We start from the raw sequence: 24,720 nt of genomic DNA on the forward strand, positions 1-24,720 counted from the left end.
GCAACGATTACGGAAAAAATGGATCATCTTAAATTCAAGGTACGCTATGGTGCATTTCTAATATTTTTGAAGATGACACCCTTGCAAATTTGTTCAGCAACAAATTGATGAAGTACCCGCATACGCAAAGCCACAGATTAAAACAAACGGTTAGGCAGCGCGGAGAGGGAGGAGGGGTGGTCGGCGTCAACTCCGTCGACAAGTGAGTGCTTTGCTGGGCGGCGCGCGGTCGCGTGGCACCTACTACACTCTCAAGCAATAGTGCACCCTTTGGGTCGTATCTTGCCACGCAATAATCGTCGTCTGTCTTGTCCGCATTTGCTTTCCTTAACGCTTCGAGCCCAGTGCTTCCAAGTCACGAACGGCATGCGCGTTATCACCAATGACAGAACATTTTGGCAGGAATGTAGCGAAGGCAACATTTTCAAGAGAGTAAATGAAAGCAAGGCAGATGACGATTATCGTTCTGTGGCAAATATACACCCCGAACGGTGTACATTTGTATAAACGTGTATTTGATGATGATCTGCGGACGGCTCAATCCTTTCTGCGTGCTGTGTACTTGCCGCTCTTCGGTTGAAGCGGTAGACCGCATCAAGGTCACGTCGCTCGCTGCTGGTGCTTCATTTATGGCACCAGCGGTTTTCACAGCGAAAAAAATAAATATGGGGTTTTACGTGCCAAAACCACCTTCTGATTATGAGGCACGCCGTAGTGGAGGACTCCGGAAATTTCGGCCACCGGGGGTTCTTTAATTAACGTGCACTTAAATCTAAGCACACGGGTGTTTTCGCATTTCGCCCCCACTGAAATGCGGCTGCCGTGGCCGGGATTCGATCCCGCGACCTCGTGCTCAGCAGCCTAACACCATAGCCACTGAGCAACCACCGCGGGTATTTCACAGCGAGTGTCCACGCTCATAGTGTTATGTGTTTTCTCGTGCGCGCTGGCATCATATGCTTGTTAGTTCAGTTATGAAGCAAATGTTTCGTTATTAAGCAAATGTTTCGAAGTGTACATGGCCGATAATATGACTATCCTTACATTCTATTGCTGTACACTCATTTGCTACCGCAATCGGTGCTACGCCTTGAGGGCGAAACTGCGACTTTTTTCGTGCTCATGTAATCTGAGCTGGGCCTTCTTTCGCCAAGCCGGTAATAAATAAAAAAAATTCGCCAATGACACTTAAAGACTGATTACGTGTGTGAATGCGAAAGCGTTACAGTCGCTTTAGTTAAATGTATTTTTTTTCTGCGCGTTCCCTGTTCGCGCAAGCTCTCGCCTGTGCCTCGGTAAGGAAAACTTAAAAAGCGCCAAGCGTCTCAAGGCGCTTTCTTGCGCTCGAGTAGTTAATAATTCGATGGACCTCTCAGCGACATTCAATCCTCCAATAATGCTGTTTATTTTATAGGCTCATTTTATACACTTTACATGGCGCACACTCCTACCCATTGGTAGTGCCGTCACGTGCCCAACGAAGCACGCGCCAGGCCACACGTTTAGTCAGCCAGGGGCGCGAACGGAGATCGTTGTGCGGAGCGCGCATTCAGTTACGCCACGCGATTGGCCTCGGCCGCGTCGACGTAGTCAGGCGCCGGGCGCGGCCGTGTTTTCGGTGCTGTCAAAACGATGACACGCTCCTATCAATCATATCGAAAACGAGCACATCTTCTGCTAGCAGTAGGACGCGACGAGAGGTGTGAAGTTCCAGCGGTCAATCGTTCGTAAGGAGACTGGATTCGCGTGGCGCCTCTGGTAGACTGGATTGGAATAAAAGGGCTGTTGCGGCTACGGAATCTACGTTCCGGTCAGATCCATACGTCTAATTCGAGAAAATGGAGCTTGCAATGGGATCTTCAGTTGTTGCGCGGGCGTTGCTCGAAGACAAAGCAGAGCGGTTGAAGGTGCGAAAAGCGTCTGCAAAAAATGGGAGAAAGCGAATTCTGGCATCGCTTTCATTTATAGAGACGAAATTGCTTTTGCGGCAAACTCGATCCCAGCAACGGGTACCAGTGGGTTAATGGAACGTTGCTGCTACCCCACGAAAAACGCGCCACTGTTGCCGTCCGTTCCCCCCCCCCCCATTTTTCTTCTTGTCGCCGTGCGCTACACCACCTAGCGACCACGCGGAGAAACTAATTGTTATAAATTGAAGTAATTATACGCAATACTATTTGAGAACGTGTTTAAGCTTGAGAAGGAAACATTCATTCTTTAATATAGAGACTCTATTCATTGGAAGACAAGAAACATTTCGTTGTGTAATATATTGTCTGCAAGCAGACGACAAATAAGACACGTAAACTTGCGGAGAGTTCACCTCTTGCTGATTGGCTCCTCTCTCCCTCCCGTTCTCACAAATTGTGCCTGCGGCCCGCTTTGTGGCATTGCAGCAACTGAACAGAGTGCGTTTCAAACAAAGACCTCCGATTGCGCCCCTGATGACTGCGACGTGACGTGCGGAATGACGCATGCACTAGGCAGACATTTTATCAACCACAACCGTGGAGCCGCTGTGGCCTCGGTGAAGCGTTCTTGAATCGCATCCCGGGTTCAATTCCCACTCCGACCGACATTAACCTAATATTGTTTTCAAGGACATTAATTTACTGTGTTTACAGGAATATCCCTGAGCAATTCGATGTAAATCCGAGTATATTTTATGTTATGCTGCCAGAAACAATGCCGAACTTTCGCGTAAGGGCATATAGTGCTTGCGCATTAAATGAAAGTCACCCTGGCGTGTGGGAACCGTTTTCGGCTCGCACCGCGGATTCACTTGGTCAATTTCCACGCAGACCGGAATGTGCCAATTTTTTTTGTCAAACCTCTTCATTTGCTCTGTTTACAGGAACCTCCGTGAGAAAGTTGGCGCCTATCCTAGCAGTGTTTTGACGTATTTTGAAGCGAAGCTTTCTTTGCCTTTTCCTTCGACTTCCCCTCTGCTGCTGCTGATGCTGCTGCTGCCTGGCACATCGCGTCGGGAGGTGGTTCAGAGCGTGTGTACATCACAGGAGAGAGACGGAGAGGAAAGACAAAGCAAAAAAAAAACTCTATTTAGATGTCACTGAGTCAAATTTGCAGAATGCCCTCTTGAGCTACCGGGATGTCGCCACTTCAGCCTCTTGATAGCTGTAATTATCCGCCACCCCCCTCAGAAGTGTTGCAGAAACTGCAGCGCTTCCCTCTCTACAAACGTACGAATCCAGAGGGGACGTAGATAGAACTGTAGAGAGGAGGGAGGAGAACAGGCAGTTCCAATAAAAGGGACGGAGGTGGGAAAGGTCACTTGAAATGGCAAGGGAACCCTACTACTATACGAAGGTGGTTGCGGGGAAACTGGATAAGCTTAACTTTGAGGTACGGTACAGTAGGTTCTTGCAATTTCTCAAAAATGAGCACCATGCATGTCAAGTGGACAAATTGCAAAAGGCGTGCAGAAGCAGAGCCACATTACTCAAAACGCACCGCAAGGTGCATGCGACACTACGGAAGTGATAGACCGTCAAATCAGCATTTCCGTGCCCCGCCGCGGTTGCTTTGCGGCTATGGCATTGCTAGAGGTCAAGGATTCGATTACGATCACGGCAGCCACATTTTGACGGGGGCCAAATAGGAAACGCACGTGTACGTCTTTTTGGCGAATGATGGGCATTATTCACATTTCTTCTATAGTAAAGGGATCCTCCCTCATTTGCATAGAAAGCTTGTCTTGCGTTGCCTGCTTCACCGAAAAGAAATCTTGGGTACATGCCTGCTCTTCGCGCATGTATAACCATCGATACTTGTACTCAATCAACAGAGCAATATTTTGTTAAATATGATCAGTTTGGGAAGTCGCGAAACTGCTTGAAACCGCCAGAGAGAAGTTTAGGAAAATCCGTGCATTAAGCACCATTCCCCATACTGGCTAAACCAGCATACTCGCGGATCTTATAGGCATTAGCGCTAGCATTTAGTGTCTGTTCTGTGTCTGTGTCTTCTTTGACACTAAATGCGCTAGCATTTAGACACTAAATGCGCTAGCATTTAGTGTCTGTTCTGTGAATGGCCTTCTTTGGTGCCGTGCTCCTTGTCAGTGCTTTGAAAAATATTTGCCAATTTTGCACCAACTAGGCCCACAGAATGTTCTATGAATAAAGTGTGTCCAGCAAAAATGTGTCTCTGGTGCGGCCAACTGATTCGCAGGGCAACTCCTCACATCGAATCCCGCTCCGACATTGCTGTATCGCGGAGTCTGCTCCAGTTCAGCATCGACCTATTACGGGAGATGCGACGGTCGTCCTCAGCTGGCGACAACGTCGTCCTGTCGCCCTACGCAGTCGCCAGCGCACTTCACGAACTGCTCGTCGGCTCTCGCGGAGAGACGGCAGCCCAGATCGCCACCGTGCTTCATGTTGCCACTGGAGAGATGGTACGGTTGGCAACGAGGCAGTGCGTAGGTTGGCGTAGGCCGACGTTCATTGCAGACGGCGTCTTCCGCAGAGATTTAGTGCGAAAGTATTAAAGGGCACATGAGGCGGCAAATCCGGCGTTGTCGGCGTGACCATACGATTGCACAAAAGGCTACGAACCCCCGACGTTTGAAAGGGGTCAAACTCGCAACAATTGCTATTAATTAAGGCTACGAACCCTCACCTTTGGTGAGGGTCGAACCCACGACCTTTGGTCGTAATAAAGGCGAAGCTAATTAAGGTACAATAAATTAGGATACATAGTTATTTAGGCATTCGAACGCCCGTAGTTCGGTGCGAGTCGAATCCACGACCTTTGGTGCTAATTCGAGCAAAGTTAAATACGGCACAGGAAATTGAGATATACTGAAGGCATTCGAACCCGCGACATTTAGCGGAAATCGCGAATGTCTTCACTGAGTATTGTAGTAGTGCCTGCGGTTCTCATGATCCCCTATTACCGACATCTTCTCAACATCTTAATTCTTTCTAGTGCCAACCTACGAGTTCAGAGGAAGCTTTTCACGTTATATCTTCGCTTATGTCTACAGCACTGGGCTTAGACTCTGTTCACCCATCTGCTATCAAGTCAGTTTTTGATTATGTTCTATCACAGCATACATTCTTAACAAAATGGCACATTTTCCAATTATCTGATAGTTGGTTGAATAACACCCGTTTACAAAAAAGGCGATCGTAACCTTCCCGATTACTACAGACCTATTTCTATTCTTTGATTTTTCAGTAAAATAATTGAACTTCATGCACATTTACCATCCTGCCCAGCAAATTTTAATCGATCACCAAGCAGTATGGCTTTCGGACAGGTTATTCAACCGACCCTGCGCTTCCAACTTTCACCGATAAAATCAAGATGCAATCGATCAAGACGTGCTAGTTGGAAGTGCATCTAAGATTTAACTGAAGATTTTGAAACCGGTAGTCACCAAATTCTTATAAACTTGACTCTTACGGCTCAACTGGCCGGCCACTTCAGTTAATGTATAGCTATTTAACTAATCGTGCTCAAGTTGTTCACATTGATGGCACAGTCTCATCTGCTAAGAACTTAAATCAAGGTGTTTCTGAGGGCTCAGTATTGGACCTGCCACTTTTTCCAATAATTAAGGACCTAATTAATGTTCTTACCACTACCCACAACATCTTCTATGCAGATAATACGACTATATTCACTTGCGCTAATAATGTCGACGAGCTACAGCGAAAACTTCAAGCTGATCCGCATGAAATATTATCCTGGTGTGGAAAGACCATGTTGACCATCAATCGTCTAAAAACAGTTTTATGCCTTTTCATTCCTTCCCAACAATGATTTCAAAATCTATGGCGTGTTTCACCGAACACTTTAACAAATGTTTAAGTATTGCCTCTGCCAGAGAACACAATTCCAGTCCACAAGCAGGGCTACTGAAATAGGCGGACTTGCACGCAAAATTTAAATTCCAAACCGACTAATTACCGAAAAATTCCTTTAAGGTTTACACCAAGTACCTTATGACGCATATTTAAATTTCAAAATTGTAGCGGTTAAAACTGCAAGGTGTATGTGCAATAAAATTATTTGTGTAGATGACACCATTTACGAAATGTGCGTCGTCACACAAGTGGTAAAAATGCACTGTCGTTCGACTTACTTCATTAAAAAAACGCCCTTCGATGAACTGAAGCACAAAAGTATCTGGAACGACGATTGATTTCTCCGCAAACATCGGGAACTAGTATCTCGAAACAGATGTCATCCTGAGAAAAAAAAATTACGTACAGCACGAAGGACAAGGACTGCGAAAGACGATATACACAGCGCCGACTTCCAGCAATATTTTATTGCGCTGTCACATTGTGTGTATTATGCAAGAGGGGGCATGCGCAGAAAATGAAAGGCAGTTACAAGGGTTGTTCTCACAGCAAGTCACTGTCTCTCGCAGCCTTCGTCCTTCGCGCTGTACGTGATTTTTTATCATGAATTACCAACTAGCCCAAGCTACCACCCTAGTTCATCCTGAGAATTCGTTCCATGTGGATCCGCTTTGCGAACTGCCGAGCAAGAACTACTCAATTGCAATATCTGCCTTACAGTAATTAGATAAAAACTTTTTTATTGAATGTTGTTAACGTTCGACTTTGCATTTCAATTTTTTGTGCACGTAATGCCTGCATTTAATAAAATAGACCAGCTCAAGGACCTGCATTGCGCTATCTGTCATAGGCACTTCTTTTTTTTAAATTGTGTGTTCACCGAAACACTCCGTATGTCCGAGTCTTGACGACAAGTTACCATGAATATCTGATAGCACAAAGTTTGTTGGCGTACTTTCAGACAGGGACCTGAAATTCAATCTTCATGTGCAATCGCTTGTCCGTAAAGCTTTCTTTTGAAATACGCGACTTAATCTAAACGCGCCAATAGCCGCACATTATCCGTTCCCTTTATCACGCACGCATTCACCGCCATTTGTCTCGTGCGTATCATCCTGGGCCAACACATACTTCACACACACCTCAGTCAACTTCGACGCCTGCAAAATGACGCGCTTCGTTTCGTGACTTTCACCCATTTCTTATCCAATACAACGCCACTTTATTGCAGTTTAAACATCCAGCCTCTTCATCAGCTCATTCAATGTTGTCAATTATGATATAACTTATTTCGGAACATTGCACATGCAGATAGCTTTGTCGATGAAGTTTTTGCAAATACTAACATTACTTGGTTCTCTAAAATCGATAACCATCTTTTATCTATAGTGGGCCCTAGCTAAGGTAAGTTCACTACCACATTTGTAGGACTCAAACTGTGGAATTCTGTTCTACATACCATGAAGTAAGCACACAGAGTATGTAATAAAGAAGCAAATTAATAAATATTTTATTCAACAACGTTCTTGATCCTAAGAGCCGACCTTTGTGATTGCAATAGTAATAATTGACGTAGGAATAATACTACATATTATATTGCTCCAATTTTTTTTTACATTGATAAATGACATTGCTTGTTTATTAGAGAAGATTTGTTAGGAATTGTTGTCTTATTGAATATTTTTATATATTCTTGCTTTTCTCTCTACAATTTACTTTTTCAATATGTCCCCGAAGTTGCCGCTACTACTGCTTGATGTACATCTCGTTTTCCGCCAATTTGTTCATGTTTGCGAGTCCCCCTGACGGTTTCTAACTTTGGGGCTCCCTGTCTAGTACCTATTTTGTATACACGTCTATGTAAAACTGACATTGTTGATGAATAAATTTGCGAATTGAGTCGAATCCTCACCCATTGGTGAGAGTCAAACACACTAGCATTGGTGCTAACTAAGGCGTAGTTCTTTGAGGAACAGTTCAATAATGTGGAGTTGATTTAGACACTCGAACCCACGACGTTTGCTGGGAGTCCAACCGACAACGTTTGTTGTTAATGAAGGCGAAGTTCAATCGAGATGATTTAAAGAGCATGGACATCGCGCGTTAGTCACAGTGCTTTCGCATTCATCCACGTAGGGATATCTACGCGCCCCTTGAATTTTCTAAAGCACAACTCATAAATGACTTGTAGCAGTGGATCGAGATCAATATCTTGTAGGCTGGGCAGCAACCGTTATCGTGTGGCAGTCCAAGCAACCGCACATCAGGACACACACACTGTGCATCGCACATACACAGTACATTGTGCAAAGAAGTTCATTCCACAAATAATCCAGATAATATAAGCATTAGTTTGAATAACGTTGCGAAAAGGTGATTGACAAGGCGTTTTCGTTTACTAATTGCGAGGAGTGACACTGACTAACAACTTGTCTTGGAACATTCATGTATGTAACATTTGTAACTTCTTTAAGGCATAAGCTTAAAGGAACCCTCGCTAATGTTAAACTATGCGGATACCGCCTGTCTAATCAGACCTAAACTCAAACGTCTACGTATCGTTTTAGACCCTTACACTAAACATTACTAGAATAGAACGAATGCTAAGAATGGTTCTGAACATTATAAATAACAAACTTTTGGTATCCGACGACCAGACATATCTAACGACCAGACGTATACCCTACACCACCATCATATAAGCTAACAGCTTATTTTCCCTGAAGAGATACACTTAATTTATCTTTTCCTCATGTGCAATATTTCGCTGGAGTTCTTTACCGTTAATATTTTCTAAAATTTACTGCTATTTGTCTTTTCGCTTATTTTGTATTTTCTCTAGAGCCTCAATGGGGATCCTGAACTATTGTTCTCTTGCCCAGCTATTCATGATTATCTTTGTCTTCTGCATATTAATCTTGAACCCCACTCTTTCACTCTCTCTATTAAGCTCCTCAAGCATTTGTGAAGGAGCACGTTTACCTAGGATAATTACTCACAGGGAACCCCTATGATCAGAGGGACATTCACATAAGAATAAAAAGGAGTTGTAGCGCACACGGCAGACATTGTCAGCTCCTGACAAGAAGCTCACCATTACCATTCGAAAGGAAGGCGAACAGTCAGTGAATCTTACCGGTGCTTACATATGGGGCAGAAATTTGGAGACTGACAAAGAAGCTTCAACCACGTAAGGAGCGATGGAACGGAGAGTGCTAGGCATCACGTTAAGAGACAGAGGGGGAGCGGTTTCGATCAGAGAGCGAACAGGTATAGCCGATATTCTAATTGAGATTAAGAGAAGAAAAATGGAGCTGGGCAGGTCATGTATTGCGTAGGTAGAATAACCAGTGAGCCATTAGGGTTACAGAATGGGTGCCCAGCGAAGGGAAGCGTAGTCGAACACGGCAGAAGACTAGATGCGGTGATGAAACTAAGAAATTCGCAGGCGCTATTAGGAATCGGATGGCGCAGGGCAGGGGTAACTGGAGATTGTAGGGAGAGGCCTTCGTCCTGCAATGGAGATAAATAGGCTGGCGAAGAGGGTGACGATTATGTTGCCTAACCTCCTTAGACCTACAGTCCGCAGTATGTAATAAATTAACGCAAAGCTCCTATGCACAAAGGTACTAGGTGCTAATCGTACGGGTCAAGAATATGTTTTATAGCAGATTTTTTTTCCCTTTCTCACGTTTGCTGGAGTATTAGCATTCCCTATAGCCACATGCAACACTCTGAAATCGTTGCACTCTCCAGGTGCAATTTTTTCACAGTTAAATTTTATTGTCGTCTTGATCAACCTACCTAAGATATTGCAGAATCTTGATGGTTCCAAGACTTGCAAACTCGCGATACCTCTGAATAACAGCTATGTATTAAACAAGGCTGAGACAGCGGAAGTAAAGAATTTGTGCTCTGCCTCCGCCGCAGCCATAAGATATGCACCAGTTCAGTTGCAGCTTAATTGGCATGTATTGAGTTGTGTCGCTGCAGACAACATCCACTTTGCATTTATTGTGGGCAACACATGCAAGCAGTGCCTGGTAATGTGATATCAAATTAAACCCACTGCTAAATTCGAGAAACTTGCGAAAATGTGTGAAATAGGCCAACATTTGAATAGGAATCAACCACCAGCTTAGGTTTAGGCGTCATGTGTATCTGTTGATATAACAGCGATGCAACGTTCATTATGTGAAAGTCTGAAAGGCGATTCAACCTCGAGTCGCTGAAAGAGAAATTCTTCCTTACCGCTTCGCGCGTGTGATAGGGGTAGAGTCACCACCCACCACACTTTATCGTTGCGCTCCTTGCCTGAAGGGAGCAGGAGCAGCGTCGGACTCGGAACGTTTTTACTCCACTATCTTTGCGGTGGACACATATTATGACATATTGTGATAGGTTAATCAATTTTAAATAATTTGTGGAATTTAACCAGCCCAAACACCATGCGATCATGAGGCACGTCGTTATAGGGGGAACAATGTCCATAGTAGAATGGTCGCAGTATCAGGCTTCTGAATGAGAGCAGTATTCTGGGCAAGTTGGTAATTCTACCGAAGTAATATTGCGCAACAGGAAAGACACGGACGTAACAGAAGAAGAACACACCAAGCGCAAGCACGAGCCTTCTGTGCTAGATGTCGTCTGTTGAAATACAGCTGTAAGAAAATTTGAGTTATTTATTTATTAAGAATTCACAATTTCGCATAAGGGCGAAGCAATCAACGCGATAGAAACATCTTAGAATATTACATGGACTAATGCTCGTAAGTTTAGTGGCGGTTTTTACCTGTAGTAAACATAGTCTGGCTAAGTAAACACGCGTGGAGTGATGTGCACATACTTGCATGGGCAGAAAGAACGCGACGACCGCGAGTAGCACGGACTCCGAACGACAGGGTCTTGTCGGCACCGTCACCTTGCGTCGGCCTCGCGTTCATGTACTGCGGCATGCTCATGACGGGCTCGGTGTGCGTCCGCTTTCCGCGGATAACTACAGGGTTTTGTCGGCATTGTCGGCCTGCTGTTTCCGCAGCGCCGTGCCGTAAGCTGCAGCGTTCGCCGCACACGCAGCAGCGCGTGGTTCGTGCGTCTTCACTGCGGAGTGATCCTGGCTCGTATGCGGGTCGTCCACCTTTAAGTGCGATTAACGTTTCGCAGAAGCTTCTCGGCTGGCGTTCTGACAACTGACACGTGGATGCATGTTGGCGCTATTTGAGGGACGCCGCGCTTCACTTCAGAAACCGAACACCGACGGGTACTGCCACGTCTACTACGTGTGCGAAAATGGTGGCACAAGCTGGCAGTGTTCGGCATAGATGAGTTGCAATTCGATCCGGGCAAGCAATGATGTGAACAGCCCGTGACCTTAGAATACTGCTGCTTTGGTGCACCAGTCCGTGCGATTGGAACACAAACACGGATAGACATATGACGCCACTTGGCGCTCAAATTCCGACACAGAGAGAAAGCACACAGTTAATGTGCGTAATGTTCATCGTAAAGCCTAATAAAAGTAAAAAGAAAAATCTACATCTTTATGCGCAGTAATCGATGACGACGAAAGATCGCGTGGAGTGTTCGTAGACCTGATATTGCAATAAAATGCATCAAGAGCATCCACGCGCTGTCCGGCACGAGGAAAATGTATAAGGGTCTTCGATTCTACCTTCTCGGACACACAATCATGGCGAAATTCTTATCGGCAAGTGCTACGAGGGGTATGTATCGGCCCACATTTTTAGGCTGCGCTATCTCCAGGACCAAAGTGCGATGGGAGCCTAGAAAATACCCGATACGGAAAAAGGGCGGCGAATCGCTAAGAAAGACTTCGTCTTTCAATATCGTGCAGCCAGATATATCGCTCTATTAGTGACGGACGTCAGGCTAAAGTTAACGTGACCTACAATGAGGCTGTTCTTCGTTGAAGCAAGCTGTTGTTTCGTGAGTGGAAATGAACATGAACGCAGAGTTCTAAATTATGCGCAGGTTACCCACTACTTCACGGAGCGAGACAGTGGAATCCCCAATCGACGGCGTTGCGAGCCCCAACTGCGCTTCGACATGGGCTACATGAACAGCGTGCACCACGACTGCAGCGTTGGTCGCACTGTTGGGGCCCAGGCCCCGGGAGGACAGGAGATGGGAGAGCGACTGGAGCGCTTTAGCTGGGACTTTGTGCACGCGGCCGAACAGAGCAGAGAGGAGATAGACCAGTACGTGGGCCTCTACACGCGCGCCTTCGAGCCGGAAGAGGTCATGCCCAAGGGTGCGTAACCATTTTCATTCAATGGGTCTCGGTCAAGAATCAGAGTACCATGAGAGATGTGCGTTTCGCTTTATTGGCGGCACCGAACGTAGATGACCCTTTTCTGCTGAACCGCTGGCCTAACTCCACGTTTTTTCACACAGTGTTGCCATATTAAATTATATACAATGTAATACTTCCTTTGGGGGTACTACTCTGTTTTGGTTGCAATAAATTCGATGTGGGAGTCGTGTGAGGCGATGCAACTAAAAACGTTTAATTTTTATGGCTGAGAAACTTTGTAGCCATCAGTGATTACGATGTTCATGATCGCCGTCGGCGCAACTACTAGATATAGACGAAAATGCAGAGACGGTGACAAACGCTCTCTATCAACTAAAGCTTTGTTGCAAACTCGTGTCTGATATACTGGATGATTATTTTTGTTTTCCCAATTTTTTTAAATATCACCTGTCAGATATAACGCAGTTTTATTCCTTGAGATTTATCATTCAGAGTGGCGAACATAGCTTTCTTCAAAAATCAAAGCACACAATAAACTTATTTTATGGCTCTCTAATTAAGCTCTTAATTAATTTATCTAGGGCACATATTGCAAGTTTTGAATTGGTAGTCGATGACTATCCGAGGCGTATCCACTTTAAATGTATTTCCAGAATGACACCAATTCAGAGAAATGCACCATCATTCTCGCCGTGAGAGGTCTGCTGTTCCACTGACTTTTTTCCTAAGATGAACTTTCGTAAGAACAAAGGTAACTGAAACACCCATGTATTTCTTCCAACACTTTTTAAATAATACTGACACGTGTACTTATCTTTATCGGGCAACCACGTTTCGCCGCTTAACAACTGTAATCGCAGAGCGAGGGACGCGCCTGCATGTATCCGACGTTTCTGGAAAGTTATCGACGCTTCTCCGCGGGAGGGGTTATACGTCTTTCTTCGTGATTTTGTTCAGTCGACGATAATCGACGCAGAAACGTAGGGTTCCGTCCTTTTTCTTCACTAAAACAACTTGAGACGTCCACGGGCTTTTCGACGGCTGGATGATGTCGTCGCGCAGCATTTCATCGACTTGTTGTCTTATAGCTTCGCGTTCTCGCGTCGAAACTCGGTAAGGGCTCTGGCGTAGTGGTCGAGCGCTCTCTTCGGTGATTATGCGATGCTTTGCGACTGGTGTTTGTCGAATCCTTGATGACGTCGAAAAGCAGTCTTTGTATCGTCGAAGCAGACTTCTGAGCTGTTGCTGCTTAATCACGGGGAGACTTGGATTTATGTTGAAGTCTGGTGGAGGTGCTTTTCGTCCATGTACAGGACGCCCCCGACAAGCCGTGATCCTAGCCCAGACCGAAAACAGAACACCAACGTAGTCCCGGACCACCGAGGAAGCCGCCGTCTTCAACAGCTGCCCCCGGAGCACGGACTTCTACCTGAGAAGACCAAGAAGATTGTGGTCAAGGCAACCACAATGGCAGCCCCAGCGTCCCCCTTCGTCCTGCAGCAGCCCAGGGAACCACCGACGTTCCGCGGTTACACATTTGAGGACCCGGAAACCTGGCTGGAAACGTATGAGAGGGTCGCTACGTTTAACAACTGGGCAAGCGACGACAAGCTACGACATGTCTATTTCGCATTGGAGGACGCCGCCAAGACGTGGTTCGAGAATCGAGAAGCCACCTTGACGACGTGGGACCTGTTCCGAAGCGGCTGCCTGCAAACATTTCAAAGCGTCGTGCGAAAAGAGCGAGCCCAAGCTCTACTGGAGACAAGAGCGCAGCTGCCGAATGAGACGATCGCGATTTTCACTGAGGAAATGAGCCGTCTGTTCCGCCACCGCGACCCAGAAATGTCCGAGGAGAAGAAAGTACGTCTACTGATGCGTGGCGTAAAGGAGGAACTTTTCGCCGGTATGGCAAGAAGCCCACCGAAGACGGTCGACGAGTTTCTTCGTGAGGCGATGAGCATCGAGAAGACACTGGAATTGCGGAACCGGCAATTTGACCGACGCACCAAGCCAACAAGCTACTCCGGAATTCAATCACTGGCCACGGACGATTTATGCAAGACCATCAGGGCCATCGTGCGCGAAGAACTGCGCAAGGTCTTGCCATCGTCGCAGCCTCAAGTGGCTGCAACGATGTCCCTCTCTCGACGCGTCCCTCGCTCTGCGATTACAGTTGTTAAGCGGCGAAACGCGGTTGCCCGATAAAGATAAGTACACATGTCATTACCCCCCTCTTAAAAAGCATCGACCCTATGCTGCAAACAAACAAAAGTAACAAAGAAAAGCACTCGTAGCAAAGAAAACAACAAACTAAGGAAGTTCATCAGCGTCCGTAAAATTCTTTAAGGCGCACCACGTGGACCACTTCAGATCGTGCGCGGCGCCGCTGTGAGGGCGAAATGCCGTCTGGCACGACCTCATAGTCTAGTGCGCCAATACGTCGGATGACCTTGTAGGGTCCGAAATAGCATCGCAGCAGCTTCTCACTGAGTCCTCGCCGGCGTATCGGGGTCCATACCCAAACACGGTCGCCGGGCTGGTACTCGACGAAGCGTCGTCGGAGGTTGTAGTGTCGGCTGTCGGTACGCTGCTGGGTCTTGATCCGTAGGCGGGCGAGCTGTAGGGCTTCTTCGGCGCGCTGGAGGTAGGTAGCGACGTCAAGATTCTCCCTCCGCGACAACGCCAGGTCCCTGTAACGCCGCAATTCCGTCGTCCACCGCCGCCGCCGCCAGCACGCCCACCCGTCGCCCAGCGCACCTACGCGAGGAAGACGGACATTTGGCGCGCCCCCGACCACCGCCCGCTCTGCTACCACTGGGCGAAGCCGGGCACGTGTACCGCCGATGCCCATACCGCGACCTGGGATTGCGAGGCTTCGCCGTGAACGTACAGCGCCCGAGGGAAGGTGAACGCCCTCGTGACATCGCCGATTACCTCGCCGCTACTCAGTGGAGCCCTCGCCGACCGTCCCGTTCGCCGTCACCAGGCCGCTACCTGTCGCCGCAGCGGCGAGCATACACCGGCCCAGCCCGGGGCCGCTCTGCGAGCCCATATCCGGAAAACTAAAAGCAGCAACCGATGGAGGTGCGGTTGCTGTTCGTCGAACTGACGAAGATCCTCCGCCGCCGACGAAGACGACGAAGAAACCATCTCGACGACCTAATGACGACATGCCGCCGTCCCGACGAAGTCAGGAAGCCAAGACTACACCGACGAAAGACGACTTGACGAAGCGACGTTCCAGCTTCAGTTCAACACGACGCAGCCGTGATCCGACGCCACGACCTAACTGCAACGCCAGACAAAGAACCACCGACCTTGACGTGCTTCTCGACGGCCACGCAGTCACTGCCTTAGTCGACACAGGGGCCGATTACTCCGTAATGAGTGGACACATCGCCGCCCAGTTGAAGAAGGTTAAGACTGCATGGGAGGGCCCCCAAATTCGGACCGCTGGAGGGCACCTCATTACGCCGACTGGAATCTGCACGGCAAGAATTTCCATTCATAACCGGACTTACCCAGCGCCTCCACCAGATGTCACGTGGTAGTGACGGTGAAGAAAGAAGCAATACGGTGGAATACAAAACAAGCTTTTATTGGGCGAACCTGTGCCCACAAAAACAGGCTACACTTATAGCACAACGATAGCGGCGAACACGGTCGGTGATCGTCGGAAAAACTGATCAGCGGGTCAAGCGCGTCGGCTTTTTTTGCGCTTTTTTGCGCCTGTCCTGTCTTCTTTCATGTGATTGTCTAGTAAGCGCAACCAATGTTCCCAATTTTATAGATCAGTCGTCGAATGTTCCAGATTAACTGATGGGGCCCGCGTGTCTTCCTCAAAGTTCTACACCATTCGTGTCAGGCGATGAAATCTGATAACACAAGGTTCGGCGACAACAGACACGCGGATAGAAGCGTCGATAACTTTCCAGAAACGTCGGATACATGCAGGCGCGTCCCTCGCTATGCGATTACATTTGTTAAGCGGCGAAACGTGGTTGCCCGATAAAGATAAGTACACGTGTCAATATTGTGAAATTGGTGCTACAATGGAGATTCATTTCAAGTGAATATGTGTTGCAGTCTCGCCAACTATAATTCGTAAATTGCAATAAGTGCCATGAGGTGATTCCAACAGTTCCGACGACTTTCCATTTTTCTAGCAAACGCTGTAAAGCAGATAAAAAACTATAGACAAAACCAGCGGCACTAAGTCGCTCCAACTTTGAATTAAAACTAGCTTGCATAGAATGAACACGACTTTGCCATAGGAGAATCAGAGCACGAAATTATCAAGCCATTTTTTCACTACCCTAAACTACCCAGAAGCAACATTAAAAAGGGGTTTAACAGATCTGGGTGCCTACTTCCACCACGTATGAAACCATAACGAAATATCTAAGAGCTAGAACGTGTTACCTGCGGCTGCATCGCACGTGAAGCGCAAGCCGTTTCACGTGCGAGGCTCAAAGAACACCACTTTTCGTTAAACGGCATACCATTATCGCGCTTGTGGTGGCGCAGGTTTTTCATAGTACCTCTATTGTTGTGAGGCACTGGTAGCTGAAGTTCTTACATCCATAAGCATGCACACGATTGCGTAAGTCAGCCATAGACTAGAAAACCATGGCCAGGCGGCGCTACTGCGCCTCTCCTGACAGCGCCCCAATGTGGAAACGCCAAGCAGCGCGGTCGCGTCGTGGCGCAGTCTCCGCATTGTTTACATTGTGCCGTCCGCGCTTTTCTTCGCTGCTCGTTCTCACGGCGCTCCGTTTTCGACAGCGGCAGATCGCCTGCTTGGGCAACAGCGATGCAAAGATTTCCGTGCGGTGCAAAGATTTCCGTGCGGTTTCAAGAAGGTTGCCGACGCCGAAAGCTTTTTTTCGTGGCGGCAACCTCACGATAGGAGAGCGTCTGCTTCCGAACGTGTACGGCGTTGAACAAATTGTGGACGGTGATGTGACAGTGAAAGCCAAGTGCGTGTCACAGGTGTCCGACAAGATCGTAGACAACGTCGAGTTAGAGGTACGCATCATGTTCAGAAATTTAGCCACTTTTATTTCAATTACAACATAAGTCACATGGCAGCAGGAACTTCTGTTGTCATACTACTCGATGTCTGCAGATCCATTGGGCTGCTTCTTGACGGTTCCGTCACTTCACAAAGGCATGTTCTGGAGTCTGTTTGACACGTGTCTTGCTGCTGCTCAAGAGCTGTGTCACTGCAACACGAAAGCACATGTCCCGGTGGTGCTGACTGCTGAGAAGACTGTTGTGATAGCCATCGGTCTGTTTGGCGCCGCTTCAATCTGCATCGCATATAAATGAAGCACTATGTGTGCCTATTTATTGTGGGGATTAAATTACTCCCATTAATATGTTTGCAAAGGTAACGTTCCTGTGATTGTGTGCACATATGATTCTACAAGAGTGGTACCACTACAAGTTATGATACTTGCACGCTTAGATACTTAGAAAGCATGGGCAAACAACAAACATAACGCGCACGTCTCGAGCGGCTGCTTTCCGATCTGCCGCTTCCCGACGCACGCGACGACCGCGGCTTGCATTAAATACGGTCTGCTACCACACAAAAGTAGCGCGCGGCCCCTTTCGTTACCTGCACAACTAGTAATTTAAGTTGCAGCGTTTGGAAAAGGGAAATAATTCTCTTGAGCTCATCCATGCCGATCGCGAGGGAAGGCACAGTGCAATCAAATAAATTCGGGGGTTCTAAGTGCCAAAACCATGCCAAAACCACGAAATCATTATGAGGCCCGCTGTAATGGGGAGTCTCAGGAATAATTTTAACCTCTGGCGGTTCATTAACGTGCACAAAAATCAAAGCACGCGGTAACAAGGGTGTTCTTGCATTTTGCCCTTATCGAAATGCGGCCGCCGTCGCTGGGAATCGAGCACGCGTCGTAGAGCTTAGCGGCGCCACACGCATGCATTTACCGCTAGCAAACGGCGGATGCCACCACAATTCAACAACGCGACACGACTAGACAAACGGCCGTGCACTAAAGACAGGCATATGACTATTCCGCTTTCAAGATATTACACGCGAATGCGAAAGTATGAGACTTACTTGACTCGGCGCACTGAAGTTATCCATGTTTGTCGTCTGCCCTTCTCGTACCACTTCCCCGGAAATCTGTAGAACTTCACGGGCGGCGTACGACCTTTCGTGTTTTCGAGGCTGCTGTGGCAATCAACAACACATCAGTATTGCGTGCCGCCTTTCCTGGCTGGTGAGGTCGCACTCGGCATCGCGAAAACCACGCGCACGAGCGCTCCCGCCGTACAGAACACGGGCGCGCGCTCGCGCAGCGACGACCCTCGAAACTTCCATCGGTCCGCTAAGGCAGCATTCGGCGCTGGTGCCGCGCGGGCAAACTTTAGGTTGCCTCGTCTATTTATCACTCTAACACAGGATGAATTTAACTTTTTAAATCAGTCTTATCCACATGTGATTTCTGTAGTAATGCCAAAAGATGTTGGTTTTCCTTTTTGGTTTTTCTTGTTGGTACTACTTTGGCAGAACCGCGAGCTTCGGCCCTCATTTGAGTACTTTCTGTACTCTGTCCGGTAGTACAACGTCGCCGATGATGTGCACCTGGCTCGTTGATGCTGAAGGCTTCTACACTCCCTGTGTCAAGCCTGGTAGAATATGCTGCCACAGGGGGAGAGAAAGTAGTCAAATGTGGGCCGAAGTTCACTATTCAGCCAAAGAAGTCTGCTCTCGAGCTGTCGGCGACGGCACGACAAGTATCAAAGCATGTACTTGACGTACAGTCGAAAAGGCGTATATCAGAGGGAGTAGATGTGCCAAACCGGTCCCGTCCGCCTGGGGCGAAATACTGTTCAGGGAAGAACTGCTGAGATCCTAAAAGACAATTCGCTCGTATTTATCCCCGCTGGTAAGCAAGGCGGTTTCGTGGGGACGAACAGGTTGATGTATTATTAAAAGGCGCATGAGGCCATTCAGTCAACTTTCAAAGTTCACAAAGACATCGCACTTACAAAAGTAAAAAAAATGACGCAATGAAATTCTGCAAAAGTTTCAAACAAGATGACTTATCTCGGCCTATTGAAAAGAGCACGAAGAATAGCTTCACTTGTTATTTTCCGCAAAAACGCAAAGCCGGAATGTGCGCTCCGACTTATAGTGTCAGAGAATGCAAGCTAGCAGAAACATGTAGCGATGTTTAAAAAATATACTTAAAGCTCTTGTCAATTGACGACCCAACTAAGTTTGAAGAAGTGGTGGAATTCTTCAATGACTGGCAAGACAATAACCGTGTTGCTGTTTCTATTGACCTCGAACTCCTGTACTATTCTGTGCCACCGAATGACTTGATCAAATGTAAATGTTTCGCTGACGTCACTGACAAGTTTAGAACAGTTTGATTTGAAAACACTTCCGGTTTGGTTTGCGACAAATTGCTGGAACTTCGTAGTTGTTACGTTGAATTACGCGACCTGCGATGGAAGTGTTAAAAAATGGCATGTGCATGGGTCATGTATTGCTCTGCTTAAGTATCTTGTATCTAGTTAACAGTGATCAGGTTTTGATGAACGCCGGAAAAATAACACAGATGTCTGGAAAGGGTTCAGATTTAAGGCCAATTTTTAAATATTTTGAATAATGAATAGGGAAGTTTTAACTCGCTGGTTTAAAATACCCCGATCTCATTCACTGAAGTGTTGTCCCCTTTGTCCTTGACGCATAAAGTCCGCGTAGGCAATTGTATAAGGTTTTGTAGACTTGCGACGGCACTTTTCACCACAAAATAGCTGCTCGACTTATCAGCCGAGAGGCAATAAGCCAATCCTATCATTTCCGACAACTCATTCAAAAGTGGTTCAACGCTCAATAGTAACGACGTGTTCCGATAATTCTCTCATGTGATGCTGTGACTGTGAGGAACATGATTATGATTTCGTGCGAGTTGTCTGCTAGGTTGAGTCGTCCGCTAAGGCTTCGCGAGGTTAACTCGGTGGAACTTCGCGGAGGGCTGCCACGAGCTCCCGTGCTCCCGTAAGCACTGGCCGCGCCTCTACATACATGCTTTTAAATCGGTCAGGTACAGGGCCCTTTTAACGACTTTGAGTGAGTGAATAATGACTTAGCTAATGTAATCGTGTAGTGGCACGCTTTTCACCCCATCATCTCTGAGTTCATCCAGTAAACTACAAAACTATCTACAGGACTGGTCCGCCTTGATAGGTGCAAATCTTTCCGAGGAGCCGGCTAAAGATCCGGGAAGTAGGACTACAAAGCTTCATTTTATTCAAGGCGGAATGTCCTTGAAAATGCATCTTTGTTGTCCAGAAGATATTAGAGTCCTGCTTGTTGTTTCATAGCGTCATTGTGTGGACAAGAGATCCCGCAACTGACAAAACTGAGAACACTATAGATTGGGCTACATATACGCAGCTTCGCTAATTGAGTGGTGTCCTGCGTTTAAACCATTCGTCAAAACAGCAGCTCCAGCCACGGTTACGAAAGCCCGACAGGGTTCACCTAAAGGGCTTCGCCTTATACGCACTGGCAAGTGCCATCGCCTCGCCAAAAATACTTTGTTGTAACACGTATTTCTGCAACGTTTCCGCTTCGATGACCAGGATGTGTGTGTATCATGACGTCATGATAGGTTCTTCTAGTTGCTTCGGCGGCACACGATAGCGCAGCCAGAAAGAGCGAAGACTGTTTTTTTTTTTCAAGGCAACACAATCATGCCAAGCCTTATTGTCACACGACGTCAGTAAATTTCACTCTGTGTCGGAAGGTCACAATAACGCCGCTGAGGAAAGGTGCCACATTCGGAGAAACCTTTACAAAGATCGAAATAAATACATAAGCGCTTGCGACCTGCACCTTTTGTGACATGGCATCATTTTATGGTAAAACACGTTGGCGGGCTAGGTGGTTAGAAATAATGATAGAAGGATCGACAATAATGAAATAATGAAATAGAAATAATGATAAATAATGGTAATAATGGTAAATAGAAATAATGATAGAATGTGCAAGTGCGACTGAACGAGGACGTAAAAAGAATGATGTTCACAAAGGCAGCGCTACTTACAACTATAGATTAGACCTTCGCAAGAAAGGGTAAATCTACGAGCGAAAACGAAACAACGAACGAACGAGCGAAAATGAAACAAAAGAAGTAATAACGTTCACTTGTGCATATCGAAGAACCGTACACGTGTCGAAGCCATCATTAAAACACAGAGATCGCTAGTTACAGCGGCAAACCGAGGAAATTTGTGTCTCTTAGACTCTGTATGCATCCTCTGCATGTGTCCCCAGGAGTGGTTATCCTGGCAGGGTTACGTCCGCATTGATATTTGACAGCGCGAACTTGGACAATGGATGGTGAAACAGGCCATCATTTGGTGAAGTACACGCTGTCAAAGTTCATGGATCAGCAATAACAAGCCGGGTAGTATACCTTATCACGTCCGTATTACGGCGCGTGGACCGGAGTGCTAAGGCTGATCCCGAAGAAAGTGCAAAACAGGCCAAACCACGGCGGAGGTAAAGCAGACGTAAACCACTCCACCTATTTAAAAAAAAGCAAGTTCAATATCGTGGGTCCAAACAGAAATACACAAATTTGGCGTTCTAAGAAAAACACTATATATGTATAAGGAAGTGCACTTAGTGCAGGAAGTTGGCCTTCGTGCGCTTTATTTAACTCCAATTTGACAAATAATGATGGGGCGAAGGAGTATTGCGACGGCGCCTGTGCACGAGGTCTGGGCTTCAGCAGTCATAACGCCAAGCGCGTCTAACCTTCCGGTGCGGCTGCACCAGCACTTGTGGCCGACTCATTGGAGGTGCTGTGACTGCGGCGGCGCTTGTGTCGGTGTAGTGTGGTGCGGTATGAAAAAAATACGATATTTCATAATGCATGCCGCCAATTTATGCAGCCTACACAGCTTTGTGGGTCATCCATCCCCATGTGAATGTGGCGGCGCCAGGATTTCTTTTTGTTTTCGGACAGCGGCACTAAAGGCCTACTTGAGTGAGTGAGTGAAGTAACTTTATTTTGGTCCAGAGAAGACGCAGGGGAGACCCCGCGCCACCCGGCTAGTCCCACGTAGGGACCGCCAAGCCGAGCTTGACGGCCCGATCGCGGGCACTCTGGACGGCCAGGGTTTGGTCACTGAGTTCGGGGCTGCACAAGAGCGCAGCCCACCTATCCTCGCTGAAGGTGGAGCCGATGGCTTCACACCCCCACAACACATGGTCCAATGTTGCCCTTAGTCCACAGGCAGGGCAGTCCGCACTGGGGTATCTTTCGGGGTATATGGCATGAAAAACCGCGAGGTTAGGGTACGCACGGACTTGTAAAAGTCGAAGGGTAACCGCCCGCGCCTACTTACGTACCTTTCTTCTAATTTGAGGACTTCATAGGACTCCACGATTTCCATTGTCATCCTACTTTGAGCCTCATACAAAATAGGTGGACTTTTAAACATGGGATTGCAGCCAAAAGGTCGGCAATGATTAGCGAAATATCCAGGTATTACTTTATAAGCGTTATATTCGTGCTCCTTTAGCCTCTGATTGAGTCAAAAGGGTTTAGGCGCGAGCTAATTGCCACTGGTCATTAATTTTAAACAGCGCTTGAACGCACGGACAAGGAAGAGTAGAACCAGCGCTGGTCCGGTCTTCATCCTTGGCCATATTTTTTTATGCTGTTTTATATGAGTGCTGTGATTGAAGCATCTATCAGCTTGAGCAATATAAGTTGTTTTCAACGAAAGCCGAAAGGCATAGACAAAGTTATGAATGCAGATTACGAAACGTTTGCGACATTGAGCAAAACACGCGTTGGTCTTGTTATTCTCTGAGTTACCCTGTTTGCATAGCTTCTGCAGACGCTGAGATGCCGAAACAACGACGTCCACCTCCGACTTTCCTGCTATAAATATCAGATTATGCAACATGGAATTAATGTATGGCGCCACATCAACTTTCTTTATTTTAGCGGGGCCGCTCCTCACTGTTGATCTGCTCCTGATATTTCCTGGTGAAGCCCTCCGTGACCGAGGTGACCAGACGCCACAGTAACTCGAATCTGTCAGGCGCTTGGCTTGATTCCTGAAACCGGTGGTCGGGCTGCACGCAGAGCGTTGCCACGGCTCACGTGTTCCCGCTGACATCGGCCCTCTAGATTGCTGATGATATTCCCACAATTGTAAATACAACAGCTTTCTTAGGATGCTTGACGCACTTTTCATTATTTATCTCCGTTTGTCTCGAACCGTACTCCCTGATATACAGAAGATTTCTGCTGACGGAATTCGGAAGTGAAGCGATTGCTCATCACATGCCACTGCACGCTGAATTTATCCGATGCCGATGGTATTCCTACAATCTCTTTTCTCTTTAAACCACGCAGACCAGGATATTTCTGTGTAATACACGCACTGACTGACGGTGTCCCACTTGTTATTGCGGAACTCACTGCGCAGGCTGCATCACTCCGTCGACCCGTGTTTGCTTCCTGAGCGCCGTGGATTTTCTGGGGTCATGGCGTTACGCGTTTGATGACTGCTCGGCCACCCGAGAGCCTTTCAGCGAGGCGGACGGCACCACCTCTGCGGTCATCATGGTGCACCAGAGGGGGCGCTTCCCCTTCGCCAAGTGCCCTGAACTCAAGGCTACGGCGTTGCTCCTTCCGTACCAGGCACCCGGCGTGGGAGCTGGTGGCATGGCTTCGGGGCCTTCCACTCCGCATGATGGCAGCTGTACTCCCTTGTGAGTGGCTCTCGCAGCACTTTTTACGGAATGTTACGGGGACAATGCAACCATCACAATCACACACTGCAATACTGCGCAGCACGGACTTTGCCTGCTCGTAAGATCACGTATTTTTTGTCACCTGAGTATTTCCTGATGTTCCATGTTCGCGACCACGGCCGCCAGTGGCCACATCTAACACTCGCAGGCAATGAGAATAATATGTGACGCAAATATCTAAGAAAATGGACGGTCGCAAAGCAGGCGCCGTACCTCTATTGCTAGAGCACCACACGCGACATGCGCAAGTCGCACGTTTGGCTCCCACATTGCGGCTTGTTTTCTCGTCGAGTGTGCTTTTATTTTTTTCTGTATAAGAGAAACCATCTGTGTCGCAAATATAAATTTGAGTCTATAATTATTTCGTAATGGCATCGGAAGTGCGAAATCTAAGCAAGTGACGGTGGCAGGCGGATGAGCACTATCTTCCAACTAAATTTATTCAGTCGAACACCGCCACTATATACATGGTTATTGAAAAAAAAATACGCAAAGAGAAAGGGAGAAAGAGAGAGAGAGGGAGACGTGGCATTTGCAGACTTGGCATCCAGATTTAAATGCTAACATATTGTTACGTGTAGCTGGAGCCCAATACTATATACGATTTATTTACTAATGGGCGACTTTAATGCCAAGGTAGGCAAGAAGCAGGCTGGAGACAAGGCAGTGGGAGAATATGGCATAGGCACTAGGAATATCAGGGGAGAGTTATTAGTAGAGTTTGCGGAAAGGAATAATATGAGGATAATGAATACCTTCTTCCGCAAGCGGGATAGCCG

The 24,720-nt window shown here is 47.2% G+C and overlaps 1 protein-coding gene across 1 annotated transcript in view; it reads left to right on the plus strand.

Annotated features, from left to right (window-relative positions):
- The window catches only part of LOC139051849 (leukocyte elastase inhibitor-like), a 31,805-nt gene that overhangs the window by 2,321 nt on the left and 4,764 nt on the right, over window positions 1-24,720 (plus strand). The window contains exons 2-4 of the mRNA XM_070528869.1: window positions 4,192-4,417; window positions 11,826-12,105; window positions 23,614-23,899. Coding sequence (XP_070384970.1) covers window positions 4,192-4,417; window positions 11,826-12,105; window positions 23,614-23,899 — 792 coding nt within the window. The remainder of the gene's footprint in view (window positions 1-4,191; window positions 4,418-11,825; window positions 12,106-23,613; window positions 23,900-24,720) is intronic.

This window comes from Dermacentor albipictus, unplaced genomic scaffold (assembly GCF_038994185.2).
Source record: "Dermacentor albipictus isolate Rhodes 1998 colony unplaced genomic scaffold, USDA_Dalb.pri_finalv2 scaffold_15, whole genome shotgun sequence".
NCBI classification, from domain to species: domain Eukaryota; kingdom Metazoa; phylum Arthropoda; class Arachnida; order Ixodida; family Ixodidae; genus Dermacentor; species Dermacentor albipictus.